We start from the raw sequence: 15,243 nt of genomic DNA, 5'->3' as shown, positions 1-15,243 counted from the left end.
GAGAAAAAACTGCACTTTTGTAGCTTGCAATGAAGGACATTCTTCAGGAGGTATGGGAAAACCTACTGAAAGTTTTGTAGGTGCTTGTCCTGCATAGGGCCCATTATCCAAATGTCATCTTGGTATTGATGAAACAGGGAATGTCTTCAATCAGTTGCTCCAAATACTGTCAATAAATTCCAGGCCCATATGAGATTACAACTGACAAGTTTTAAAGTGGTAAAGCCCAAAAAGGGTGTTCAGGATCAAGAAAGACTGAGTAACTGTGTCCAACTGTGAATGCAAGTAGTAGGCATCACATAAGTTGATGGTTGTGCAAAGGAGTAGACTGAGACACTAAATGCACTTCAACTATCTGAAAGCCAAAAACAGAAAAGACAGCAAGAAGGCCAAAAATATTTTGTATCAATGGTGAATTGATGAGTAACAATGGAAGCTGCCATTCCACATTCTTATAAAGTGTAGGAGATGGAGAATTGCCCCCACAAGGGAGTGCATTTTTTACTATAAGACACAACCTGACATAGCAGCCATTGCTACACCAGGCTCACCAAGAGCCTGTTCTTATCTAATTTAATGAGACTAACTGTCACTCCCAAGTCTACTTGAAATTTGACCAGTTGTCCATCTACAGCTAATATCTGAAAACATGTCGGGGCAACACCTACAGAAAATTGGAGAGTGCCCAGAATCCAGTGAAAATGCAGGAATATCTGACAACTGACTTGTCACAAGCAGTTGCTAAATGATGTACCTGATGATATACTCTACATACAGCTTCCACTTGCAGCCAGTCTCGTCAGAGATGCAACAAATGACATTTAGGGGAAGACTGTTGGTTCACCCAATGGACAAAATTAAAATGACATGGAGGACCCAAAATCCACCACAGGCAGGAATTACAACACTGTGACTAATGCAAACCCACGTAACGCAATGCTGTTGTGCCTCTGCATCAGAATTGTCAACAGCGACAACATGCGGTGATTCAGCAGAAGGCGAGGCTGCCTGGGATGCCCTGTAGAGCACTGGCGGCTGTTTGCTGTGAAGTCCTAATTGAGCCCCGGTATTTATTAGAAAGGATGACCCTTGCAGCCACTGTCAGCTCATGCTATTCTGCAATCTGGGCAATGTCAGCTAAGGAAGGATCAGCCAATTCCAACACCTTAGCCGGAACCCCAGGATCAGGTGCTAACTGGGCAAATATGTCCCAAATTAGTAAGTCTTCACAAGAGGAAGCAGTTTGGGGCACTGAAAGTGACACTTGTGTGAGAAGCCCTGTAGATTGGCGATCCCGGCCGAATATGCCTGCCTAGGGTGCTTGTGGTGCTGGTTAAACTGCATGTGCCACCACTACATGGGTTTGAAGTCCGGAATACTGCAATAGCAACTGACAAAGATCATCAAAGGGGAGCTTTTGAGACTCAGTGAAAGGCTTGAAATTTTGGACAACTTCGTATAAATTCACAGTGCTGGGCGACAAGAAGATGGACTTACCAACTGGATCAATGATACGTATTACCTGACAATGCAGTAAGAACCAGCTCAGGTTATCACCTTTTCGTTGACTCACTGAAATCAGTAAATGGTGTTGGGGGTGACATGGGCGAGTAAAAGATCTGCTCAGTTGGGGTGTGGCTAGCTATTGGCGGGGCGAGGGTGAGCAAATATGTATTTTGATTCATTGGCTCCCACTCTGCTGCTGTTCCTTCTCTAAGCAGAATTATTCATGCCAGCATTGCTGAAACACTGGTTCAAAAGAGCTCCAAAATTAACTATAGGTAAAGGGAAACAAAAAATGGGGCATCACACGTGGGACAATGTCCATCATGAGCAGTTAAGTATCTGCCCCAGCGTGACAATGCCGTTACACTACACTGTTGGTGTAGGCACTTCAGAGGCCAATGGTGGCTCGATAATAACCAGGGAACAGAATCCCATGAGGGGAAATAAAACTAGCTATATGAATCAATCCACGGAAACAAGAAAGGTTCGAATAGATATTTGCACAGGAATAAACTCTTGCGGCTGGCTTAGGCAGCTGATGTCTGAACACTCGGCAACAACTGTCTGCACGATGCACAAGGCAAGGTCCTTTAAGATTGAACTCACTGTAAGCTATGGCCTGCTTGGCTTACTTCTGCCCACAGGTTAGCACTTCATCAGTTCTGCCCATAGTGCATCTCACATGAGCCCTCCATGGCAGGTTTCTCCACTATTCTGCTGCACTAACCATGCCAGCTTATGTGGCTCCATTGCAATGTCTGGTGGTAGGTATACTATAAGTTGTTTGTGTTAACTTCCTTTTGTAGAACATGTTAGTATACTTTTTTAAATTTGTCAGTCCCAATAATGAGAAACCATCCTCAGTCCCTTTAACTGAATTTTAGAAACAAAACAAAAAATTGATAGTTTACTTCATGTCTGAATTTAATATCCAGGTATTTAATGTTTGCTAGATCATTACCTTATGTTTCTAAATGAATACAAATTGTTTGTTCTTTGAAATCTGTAACTTTTTCAATTGTTCATTTCAGGGTTTATTCTTGGGGTTGGGGTGTACATGGACAACTTGGTATTGGTTCAATCGAAGATGCTCTCCATCCAAAACTAGTGAAGCGTCTAAATGGACAGGTACAATGAAATACTTAATACATTGCATTGATTGTCTTGTTACTGTTATAATTATGTATAACTCTCTTTTATGGCTGACCAGCAATTTTGAGCATAAAATTCAGTGAGTAAATGTACCATGCATGAATCACTTAAACAATTAAACATTCAGCACATCCAGCACATCCAGCACATGTCGAGACTTGATTACTCTATATTAAGCAACTTCTGCATCAAGTGTAGACCTACTGTTGTCAAACAATATGATGGTTAATATTTTCTATGAAATGGAATATTACTAAAAACAAAGATTCCAAGACTTACCAAGCTGGAAAGCACCAGCAGACAGGCACAATGAACAAAACACACAAACACACACACAGAATTACTAGCTTTCGCAACCGATGGTTGCTTCTTCAGGAAGGAGAGGGAAAGATGAAAGGAAGTGGGTTTTAAGGGAGAGGGTAAGGAGTCAAGGAGTCATTCCAATCCCGGGAGCGGATTTGTCTGCTTGTGTCTGTGTATGTGCGGATGGATATGTGTGTGTGTGTGTGTGTGTGTGTGTGTGTGTGTGTGTGTGTGTGTGTGTGCGAGTGTACACCTGTCCTTTTTTTCCCCCTAAGGGAAGTCTTTCCGCTCCCAGGATTGGAATGACTCCTTGACTCCTTACCCTCTCCCTTAAAACCCACTTCCTTTCGTCTTTCCCTCTCCTTCCTGAAGAAGCAACCATCGGTTGCGAAAGCTAGTAATTCTGTGTGTGTGTTTGTGTGTTTTGTTCATTGTGCCTGTCTGCCGGTGCTTTCCCGCTTGGTAAGTCTTGGAATCTTTGTTTTTAATATATTTTTCCCATGTGGAAGTTTCTTTCTATTTTATTTACATCATCATTAAATGGAATATTACTGTTATACCTGCTCAGTGGGCTACAAACACGTAGAGGAGTTGACATTTGGCAGTAGTTTCAATTCATTTTGACAGTTTTACATTGCATTTGACAGTTTACATTGCCTTATTGAACTAAATTGAGCACAACTGGAGAATGATAAGTTGATCACTTGGTTATGTTTATTCTGCTTCATCCTAGTAAATGTCAGTACTCATCCTTGTGCATTGATAATTTAGAATGTGCAGATTGGCCCAAATATACTGTAAAATTAATGACCCTCTGATGTTAGTGGTTTGTGGATTCTGTGTATTACTGATTCCTTCTAGCCTCTTAAGATCAAAACATTGAGTGGTATATATAGTTGAGCGGAGTAAATCGTAACCCACATGTGCTCTTATAGTAACTATCATTCTTAAGAATCCATATGAAGTTAATAGCTATACTCACTGTCAAAATATTGCATGTTTGTGATGAATTTTCTTGGCCAGTCCTCTCATAAGAATATAAATAACTCAGTTTAAAGCTATGACATATGGCTTGGAGAGTGATGTGATGACCACATGCCCCTCCATCCTCATCCAGTGATGCCTGTTGTCTGAGGATGACATGGTGGCCAGTTGGTACCATTGGGCCTTCGTGGCTTGTTCAGGCGGAGTTTAGTCTAGTTTTAGTTTAAAGCTATAGTTGTCAGTCTTTTCATTGAGCACTTCTAATAAGTAAGGCAACACACATGGGTTGAACAAAAATATGGAAATACTGTGAGTAGTGCATGCTTGAACATAAATGCAAATGCTAGCCAAGCCTGGTGGTTGTGCTATTGTATATGAACACTTGTACAATGTCTTCAATATGTAGCAAATGACAGTAGTGGTCAGAAAAGTGTTCTTTGTTGTTGTGAATGTGTTATGTTGGAGCTAAGTAAATTCAAATGTGGGCAACATATTGGTGCTTGTATGGATGCTCGTGTGTTGGGCTCTTCCATAATCAGAGTAGTTGATGTATTTGGTGTTTAAGAGGCACCATATCCAAGATTCCTACCACTTTAATGGAAAATGGAAAAACATCTTCTGCTAAATCACAACATGGGAAAGTATGAAGTAATATATGTGATGGATGGTTACTAAAAAGGATGGTGATGAAAAATAAAGGGGATAAAAATTACAAACATCACTACAGAACTGAATGTTGAACTCACAAAACCCGTCAGCATCAAAACAACATGGGGAGAGCTCAAGAAATAGGGAATTGCATGATGGGCTGGAATCTCAAATACCACCCATTAGTGATGCAAATCACCATTGAAAGAAAATGTGGTGCTGAAGCTATAAAACCTGGAATATGAGGCAATGTAAGAATGTCATTTGGTCTGATGAGTGCTGTTCACACTGTTTGCAGCTTTGGCCAAGTTTATGTCCCAAGAGTGAAACAGGGCAGGGTTCAGTGATGATTTGGGCAGCCATATCATGCTGTTCCATGGACCCCATTCTTACTCTGCAATTACTGCCGAGGGTTGTATGACCATTTTGGCTGATCATGCCAAACCCATGCTACAGTGTTGGTTTCCCAACGGTGATGCTGTGTTCCAAGACAGCAGAGGCCCTTTTCACACAGCTCGCATTGTCCAGGACTGGCTCTTTAAGCATAAGGATGTGTTGTAGCATCTCCCCTGTCCACCACAGTCACCAGATCTCAGTATTATTGAGTCTTTGTGGTTTACTTTGGAGAGAAGGGAGTGTAGCTACTCTCTGGCTCCATAATTATTACCTGAACTTGCCACTATTTTTCAGGAAGAATGGTACAGAATTCTCTTGCAAACCACAAGGGAACTATATTTATCCATTCTGAGTTGAATTGAAGTTGTTTTGAATGCCAACAGTTTTCCTACGCTATTTCAGACATAGTAATTTGTTGTGGTTGTGGTGTTTCCATATTTTTGTCCATACCCTTCTATTGATAGTGCTTCAGTTCTTTGCTGCACACATGGAGCTGAAGCAATTGGCTAGGGGTAAATACAGAGAGTGTTCTTTGCTGACGAGCTTTAACTTCCGCAAAAGAACTCAGGAAACAGTATCAAGATAATGGGTAATATTTTTATGAAAGTCTCATTTGTGTGTAAGTTGAATGAAGAGGCCATTACTGAAAGGTTTCCGATGAGTAGCCACTGGTTTTGATGATGGAAGCTATTAAGAAAGACATGAGAGTAAACAGTTTTGCAAGAATTCCACTCCACCTGTATGCAGTAGAACTGTTTATTTGACGTTTGACCTTTGGTCTACCTCAAAGCTTCAGATTGCTCAATAATGATTGGTAGACTATTAGTTTAACACAAGGCAGGATAGTCTCAAGTTAAAGAAATTGGGAGTTATATCAGAATTTAGAGCAATATCAAGAGACATGTGAAATAGATCATTACAGAAAATAGTGTAAGACCTTAAGAAATCTTGTTGAGAGACTAAGAGCACAAGCTGTGCTAGTAGGGACATAAATCTTGGTATAAAATTAAAACAGTAGCACCAAAATGCTTCAATTTTCAGACGGCTGAAATGTAAGAATAAAGAACATTATTTTCAGAGTGTAAAGTGAATCAAAATTCCATTACAATACTGCTAAAACATTTTGAAAGTGTGCTTTCTTAATGGAATAACTGTGGATGGGTTGACTCTACATTAATATAAAGAAAACTGAGACAGTAACTGTGGTTTTACGATGCAGAGATTCACATGGCTGTGATGAGATATCAAAAATGTTAGTGATAATTGGTATATTGTAAGAGGGACATACTCAAAGTAATGAGCAAAATTTAAAAAATAAAATCTTTATTTTTTAGATAAACCAAAGGACATAATATTTGCCATTGACTGAAGAAATTATTTATTTCAATATTGCAGTTTCGGCCTTTGGTCATTATCAAGTGGCGCTGCAAAAGATTTTGGTTCAGCACACGTCAGACTTTTAAATCCTTTGACATGTACACATGTCATTGTCAGAAATAGGCCTTTTCACTGCAGAAATACAGTAACATCAGACGTACAGAACTTCACACTCGTCTGATGTTACTGCATTTCCACAGTCCTATTTTTGACAATGACATGTGTACATGTCAGAGAATTTTGAAGTCTGATATATGCTGAAATAAAATCATTTGCAGTACTACTTGAAAATGGCCCAAAGTCCGAAATTGCAGTAGTGAAATAAATAATTTCTACAGTCAACAGCGAATATGATGACAATGACATATGTACATGTCAGAGAATTTTAAAGTCTGATATGTGCTGAGATAAAATCTTTTGCAGTACCACTTGAAAATGGCCCAAAAGTCCGAAATGGCAGTAGTGAAATAAATAATTTCTACAGTCAACAGCGAATATGATGACCTTTAAACAAATCCTCCACTGTCTTATAGTGTTGGCATCACATCTTTTCCTTAATAGAAAGAAAAAAAAGGGGGGGGCTGTAAAGGGGATGTGGAAGATTTCCCAACCAAATGCCCACAGAGACACAGTTTGAGGACACACATTATCCTGTTAAAAGATTATGTTCTTGCAATACAAAACTGAACTTTAAAAGTGTCTGGATATAGTGGGCAGCAGTTATAGTATGTCCAAGTAAAGAAAAAGAAAAAAAGAAAAAAAACCAGAATATTTCCTTACTACATTTTGTGGGGGCAGTTTGAGGACAACTACTGCAGCCTCATCTTGGATACTCATGTTTCTGTCTCTGACATCTTTCACCTATCTCCTAACGCTAATGACACCCATGCAAACATCTCCATAAGCATGTTGAAGTCTGAGGTGAATTTCAGCACACGTTTTTCCTCTTTAACAAGGGATTCAATGACAGCACGCTGTCGAAAGGGAACGTTGATGTTAGCCATTTTGAAAGTACTGCCTGTGGTCACTTGATATTCTCTAATGAGATCAGAATGTGATAAAATGTGGAATGAAGTCTGTAGATTATGGCCCTGCAGTCACTTCTGTTACATTATTTGAATTGGAATTTTAACAATGGGTTGCTCACAATTTTCAGTACAGCCCTTGTACATTTGCAGTGTATTCAGTCAATTGTGTAGCACAATTATGTAAGTATTTTCCTAGATTCTTGAATGTTCAGTGGTGAGACTTCTATGCAAGAAAATATAACATCTATACATCCAATTTACCTTTACAACAGCTCTGGGACAATTGCAGTGGAAGCGAAGAGAAGGGATCAACGTATCTTGTACAGGGAAAAGAGCTTTATTTAATGCAAAGGACTAATGCCACTCAAGATTTTACTATATGCAGAAATCTCCACTGTGCCATTAAAAAAATTCAAAATTCCAAAAGCAAAGGAATTAAGAGTTGGGCATGAAACAGTTGGGCTCGTTGAGGTAGTCTCATATAACTTTTTCTCTACTGTGACTGAGCCTGATGCTGGCTGAATAAATCTGGTAACTGCTTTCCAATAGTGTTCTCCTTTCACTGTTTCATTCTTCAACAGAAATTTAAAATGAGTTAATAGAAAAAGTTATTATGGCAGTCCTTATTAACAAATTTAAAATTCACCATTTATTTTAGGTAATGTGTTACAAAAACATGAGCACACCTCACTTAGTGTCCACCATTCTTCACAACACCCAGGAGAAGGCCAATAACACCTGCCTCTCGCTCTTTTCATTATTTCAGGACAAGTGAAAATGAGATGGCAATAGAGATGAAATGGCTCATGTGAGTGCCTTATTAATAATAATAATTGATCAGAAAAATGATGAAAATGATACACAAGACTAAAAATTAAATGGGATCTTACTCATACGTTGCTGCACCTGGAAGAAATGTGCTATATTACAGCAGATGATACTGAACTCCCTGATGACAGTAACACGGAAACAGATGATGATAAACTCAATTAATTCCATGTAACAGTTGCTGAAAGTGCAGGGAGAAAAAAATGGAAGATGGGGAGCCAATTGATTACATTTACTTAGACCATTCAAATCCCTACATGGCTAGTCAGATTTATGTTTTCTTTGGTTTTCCTAAACTTTTTGAGGCAAATAACTTCCTTTTTAATATATACCTCCTGATGATGTGTGTGTAAGTTTGCTTTAATGTTGAAGACTTTATAGTGTTATGCCACTGATTTAATTGCAGTGAATCATTGTGTTGACGATGCTTATCTCATAGGAGTGAAAAAATAAACTGAAAAACCATGGCAATGTTAGAAGGAATCCAGATACAATTCTACATTGTAGTTGCATCTTGGAATGAAATGAGGTCTTTAAGATTATAAACATATCATAATGTGAATTTCTTTATTATTGATCCTGTCATTTCCATGTCCGTGTCCATGCCCACGCCCCGTCCCCCCTTCCAATTTCATATATGTCATATTTCTTTGTGTTACCCTCCTCCCATGCATAGTATAGGCAGTCGCTTACTAGTATACCATCATTCAGTAGTTACATTCAAACAACGTTCAAGAATACAGCTGGGGAGGAACTCAAGTTTACCATAGTTATCAACTTTCATCACAGCTGGGGAGAAACTCAAGTTTAAGTAGTTATCAGCTCTCATCCATTAATTTCATGATCATTAAGTACTTTAATTCCATGCACTGTAAAAACCAATTAGTTTTTTTTTTTTTGTTGTTTACAGAAATGTTAAAACTGTAATATGCAAATTTCAATGAAGCCATTTGCCTTCACTTGGCAAACAGAGACAGTGCATGACATTGTCCAGAAAATTGATTTAATTAGCATCTGTATGCATGCTGTATTGAAGCTACATCATCCACCAGATCACTGTTGACTTCGTAAACTAAGATCAAAGAAACTTTCATAAAAGAAAACATTGTTCTTTTGGGCTGTATATTTATATCATTTATCTGCTGTGCTATTGGCCATTTTTGACTACTGCCTCATTATCAAGCACCTATAAAAAGAGCACACCAACATATAAGAGTAATACATTTCTTGTATGCAGTCTAGAGAACTCAAAAATGTAATGACTACAGAATCTTGAATTTGGCGTAAGTTATTTTGTGTTACTTACATATAAATTAAAAATATGTGCCATGTTGCATGAGATGTGGCATACAATTCAAATTATCAATTTACATGTGAAGCTATACATGAATAACAGCATGGCCTGTATCAAATACAAAGTAAGGGCACTAAAATATGAAACAGATGCATATGTAGTATAATGTGATATCTAAGATTCCATCTTTACAATACAGAATGTCATTGTATCATGTGCAAACCCCAACTAATCTACTAGCAACAACTACATACAGACTGAAGTTGTAATTGACCATTCTAACTTTTGCTAAAGATATGTTCAAAGACAATACACAGTTCTATGGATAATGAATGCTCATGCATAAGTTGCTGGCATGCCGATAAGTGATAGTTAAATCTTACTGTTGTAACCCTAAATAGTGGGAGCGCATAATTAAACAGCATGCATCTCCATGGTTGGCCTAAAGAGCCCGCCTCATTCACCACAGATAGTGCAGCAGCTACTGCACCATGTGCAAACAGCCATATATAAGCCAGTATGCTGGGCCTTTGGCCACTATTATGTTTTTGTGGCTATGGAACACAACACAGTTAGAATGTGCATAATTGTAACCCATGATTCTGGGTACTTGTTCTTCTTACAGTGTCTTTCAGTGTGTCTGTATTTTCCAGTATGTGGAAGCATACATTTTTCATGACAAGTGCACTATACCACTCTGCATATTTTGTTTCTTGGTTCATTGTGGCCATTATGTCAGTGTAAGAAATTCGTCAGTATCTTGTTGAACAGTAGCAAGCTCTCACCAACCAGCACTCTCCATGGCATTAAACACTTTGGCAGTGTTGTTGATGTGCCAGGGTTCACAGCTGTTGATACAACCCCCAACATTTTTCCCATATGATGATACTGTGGAGGATTGGGACACATGAAAAATGCCTTCAGCAGCATTTCTTCTCATTTTTGTGTCAGCTAGCTCCTCTGCAGGAAACTGCTAGTCTCTCTTTTGATGAAATACGCCAGTTGCTTTCTAAGTATAATTGCAAACATACTCATGTTATTGCTGTTTGTGTTAAGTTCTACCATTGTCAAAAACGGATGCAACAGTCATTCAGAGCTTGGACAGTGGAATTTCATGGGCATAGCTGTCATTGCCAGTTTTTGTTACTGAAACTTACTGGGACTCATATGCTGATTCAGTGGTTCATGCTGTTATAACAAGCTTTTGGCCCCTGATAGAGATGTTCGTGAACAGACTCTACAATGTGAAAATCCCTCTCTCACAGAGGTTTTGAACACTGCCCAATCTTTTGAGGTATCTAGGCAAGCAGGAAATCAGATAGACGCTTGGTGTGAAGTAGCCACAGTTGCATCTCCTCCTCAGCTGCCATTGATAAGCTCACAGAGGAAGACGACATTGTGGCCACACAATCGTGGTCTTCATGTCACATGGGGCAGCACTGTGCTAAACAGCAGCAGCAGTCAGTGTTACAGCAGCAGTTGTGTGCTCCTCTCCCATCATGCCCTTTTTGCTTTGTTCAACATGGGAGGGCCGTGTGCCCAAAGTGTTGGACAACGTGCAACCTCATCAGACATTAACATGGATGTGAACAGTATTTTTTAAGTGATATTAGTCCCAAACAAAATTTTTATAGAAGTACGTTTTATGGAAAAGATGTAAAAAAATGCAAGTAGACATAGGTGTGGCAGTGACTATGTTAAATTCTTAAGTCTGTGGATTTTGGATCACCATTATTGTCCCTTGTCTTTTGTCAGTTGGAGACTCACAACAAATAACCATAGAGAGAGAGTTTCTAATTCTGTATTGTATGAAGCAGTTGTTCAGCTTTGCCTTTCTAGTGGTAGATGATGCCAACACTAAAAATTTATTTTGGTGAGACACCTTAAAAATTTTTGGATTCTCTGTTTCGGACGAAGTGCATCTGTATTGGATCAAGTTTTTGTACTAACTACTGGATACACTATGCTCAGAATTTTCCTTGCTGTTTGTGGATGGTTTAGGCTCACATCACAATGAAACAGATGGTGCACCTCCTCCCTTCTTTTTTTTTTTTGCCCGCCCAATCCTTACAGCTTTACGGGAGCAGTTCAAAGCAGAATCCAATCCACTAATGTCCTTGGGTGTTGTCATGCCTGTCTCCTCTAGTGAGTGGTCTACTCCATTGGTCATTGTTGTAAAACCTAAAGGCAACCTTGCCTCTATCGTGATTTTAAAAATTCTGTAAATTCACAGTTTATTATTAATATTTATCCCTTACCTTGTGATATTTTCAAAAAATAGACTTCTCTGATGCATACTTGCAGCTGCCCCTGGATGATGATTCCAAACATATCCTTGTGGTAAATACCCTCTTCAGGTTTTATCAGTACAAGCGCATACCATTCGGTGTAGCTAGTGCTGCTGCTGCTGCTGCTGCTGCTGCTGCTACTGCTACTGCTACTACTACTACTACTACTACTACTACTACTACTACTACTACTACAGCTATTTAAACTACCTGGATGATTTTATGGTCTCTAGTTCCTCTAAAGATGAACACTCACACAATCTTCATGCCTTTTTCATGGTGCTGCAGGTTGCCAGGTTGAAATATAACTTGAAGAAATCACAATTTTTTCAGCCGTCTATAGTGCATCAAGGTTTTGAAGTCTTTTATGCTGGCATCAAGCCTTTATGCCAGGATGACAGTGCTATCGCAGCTTTGCCACATCATACCAGTGTCAAAGATTTGGAGGCCTTTCTCAGTAAGATAGTGTACTATCACAAATTTCCTCCTGTTGTGGTCATGGTGGCTGAGCCCCTTCATGCTCTGTTAAGTAAAGGTGTTACTTTTTACTGCTCACCCACCTGTAAGTGTGCTTGTAACCTGTCGAGGAAGGGATGAGGAGTGTTGTAACCCTATACAGTGAGTGTGCATAATTAAAAACTGTGCACATACACGGAATGGCCTAAAGAGACCACCCTACTCATCACAGATGGCGCACCAAATGCTGCGCTGTGTGCAAACAGCTGTATATAAGCTGGCATGCTGGGTCATCTGCCTCTCTAATGTTTTTGTGACTAAGGAACACTTCATTGTTCGACTGTACATTAATGTAATCAACGATTCCATTTGCTTGGTTTTCTTACTGTGTCCTTCAGTGTGTCTGTATTTTCCTGTAAGTGGAAGCAAATTAAAATTATATTTTAAAATACATTAGATAGCAACATTTGTTACAATATCAAAATGGTACAAACCTAATAACATGAATGTGAACAATATTTATAAATAGTGAGGTAACTGTGGTCCATGAACTTTTCTGTTAAGCAGTCTTTCTTCTGTAATGTTCCATGAATGGCACAGCACATCAATAATATAATTATTAGTTTAGCCAAGGATGAGGTGGGAAAAGGAGGGATTGGATATTATAAGCCTGTTTGTCTAGGATGTAATGCACATAACATTGGGGCAGAGACATATCACCATAGTCCAAATAAACTGAATGTCAGTTGTGTCTGTGACAATCACGTCCATATCTCAGTTTCTTATGTATGAGGGCAATTGTAAAAGCAACCTACAACTGACAGTATAATAATCTATGTCCCAAAGGTTACGAAGAATGTCAGGTAGAGGTGGGAAAGGGAATTTCAGGCACAAATAACAGATTATATTATCGCACAAGGGGCAGCCAAATTAAAACAAGACAGTTGGAAAAACTGCTATGATTGACTGTTCAATCGGTTCTTGGTACAATGTTTTACACATTATGAACTGAAAACCAAAACAACATTCATGTAATATTCTTCTATGTCATAGAATATTACATCAGTATTGTAACAATATTATGAAAAGGCAAGTTGCTACTTACCATATAGTGAAGACGCTGAGTTGCAGATAGGCACAACAAAAAGACTCTTGCAATGAAAGCTTTTGGCCATTGGCCTTCATCATCAATAGATGACACACACACACACACACACACACACACACACACACACACACACACACACACACACACACACAAACTGCAGTCTCATGCCACTTGCAACCACACTGTGAGCAGCAGCACCAGTACATGATGGGAATGGTGACTAGGTGGGGGTAAGGAGGAGGCTGGGGTGGGGAGGGGGAGGGATAGTATGGTGGGGGTGGTGAACAATGAAGTGCTACAGTTTAGACAGAGGGCAGGGGAGAGGTGGGGCGGGAGGGTAGGGCAAGTAGCAGAAAAGGAGAGAAATAAAAAGACTGGGTGTGATAGTGGAATGACCGTTGTGTAGTGCTGGAATGGGAACAGGGAAGGGGCTCAATGGGTGAGGACAGTGACTAATGAAGGTTGAGGCCAGGAGGGTTACGGGAACATAGGATGTGTTGCAGGGAAAGTTCCCACCTGTGCAGTGCAGAAAAGCTGGTATTGGTGGGAAGGATCCATATGGCACCATATGTGAAGCAGTCATTGGAATGAAGGATATCCTGTTTGGCAACATATTCAGCAACAGGGTGGTCCATTTGTTTCTTGGATACAGTTTATTGGTAGCCATACATGCAGACAGACAGCTTATTGGTTGTCATGCCTATATAGAATGCAGCACAGTGGTTGCAGTTTAGCTTGTAGATTTATCACATCAAAGGCAGGGCTACCTGTGAAACCAGTCATGTAATCTACAAGCTAAGATGCAATCTCTGTGCTGCACTCTATGTAGACATAAATTGTGCAACTATTAATACATTTATTACATTGTGTGTGGAGGATGTGCAAAGGCTTCCAGCTAAAGTTGTGCATTGTAGTCGATGCAACATGTGGGTCCCACTGGGAAGCCCTTACACGTCCTCTATACATAGGGGATAAACATATTAACAGTTATGGCAATTACTTTTGAAATAATAAACAGTTTACTTTCTTTTTCATCTGTCTCATTTTAGGTAAAAACATCATTTTCTACATCAATAGTCTACACTCTCATGTACTGTATACATCTGTAAATATCATTACTTATATATCGATGATGTAAAACATAACAATGCAATCAGCTGACAGGAAAATTTATTGAACAGAAACAAGTGACATTATAACAGGTACAAAGGGCAACTTCTACTTTCTTGTTGAGTGTATATTATTGTTTGAAAATTGTAATAAGTGTGATTACATCACAAGTAAAATGTGCAAACACACATAAGTGTGGTGTTACAGGTTACAAAGGTTGGAATAAGATATGAATACTACATTCCATATTTCAGTTATGGACATAAAATAAGGTAAACCTGTTAATAACAGTAGAGTAAGGCTATGGCCCTGATTTGTAATGTAAAAGCCAAGAACTCTATTCATATTCCATTCTACTTGCTATACGAGTATAAGCGAAGTATCTGTATAAGGTAAAGCAGATCACTCACACTCATAATTCCAGTCAGGAAAAAGAGGAGCAAAGGAGGGCAAGTACTACACATCTGTCATGGCGAATTCATAACTCATGAGTGTTAACTATGTTTCAGTCTTCAAGATGATATAAGTTTGAAATTCTCTAAGCAGTTTTTATTTTTTGAAGCGGTGTGTTTATTAACAACACACACTGTCAGTTTACTGAAGACAACATAAATTTCAATTTATTTGAAAATACCATTAGCCAGCTTTTGTGGAGCTGACGTAGAACTTCCAGTGTATCAGATTAGTAGCAGTATGGTCACTATTGCATAAATAGCTGCTAAATGATGACTTATATTGGTGTAGTGTAAAGATGGAATCTTTGTC

At 39.1% G+C, this 15,243-nt stretch overlaps 1 protein-coding gene across 4 annotated transcripts in view; it reads left to right on the top strand.

Annotated features, from left to right (window-relative positions):
* The window catches only part of LOC126334689 (uncharacterized), a 405,460-nt gene that overhangs the window by 241,593 nt on the left and 148,624 nt on the right, over positions 1 to 15,243 (top strand). For all 4 annotated transcript variants that reach the window (XM_049997175.1, XM_049997176.1, XM_049997173.1 and 1 more), the window contains one exon: positions 2,538 to 2,634. In XM_049997175.1, coding sequence (XP_049853132.1) covers positions 2,538 to 2,634 — 97 coding nt within the window. The remainder of the gene's footprint in view (positions 1 to 2,537; positions 2,635 to 15,243) is intronic.

The sequence above is a fragment of the Schistocerca gregaria genome, chromosome 2 (assembly GCF_023897955.1).
Source record: "Schistocerca gregaria isolate iqSchGreg1 chromosome 2, iqSchGreg1.2, whole genome shotgun sequence".
Classification (NCBI taxonomy): Eukaryota; Metazoa; Arthropoda; class Insecta; order Orthoptera; family Acrididae; genus Schistocerca; species Schistocerca gregaria.
This window is presented reverse-complemented; position numbering and strand designations above follow the sequence as displayed.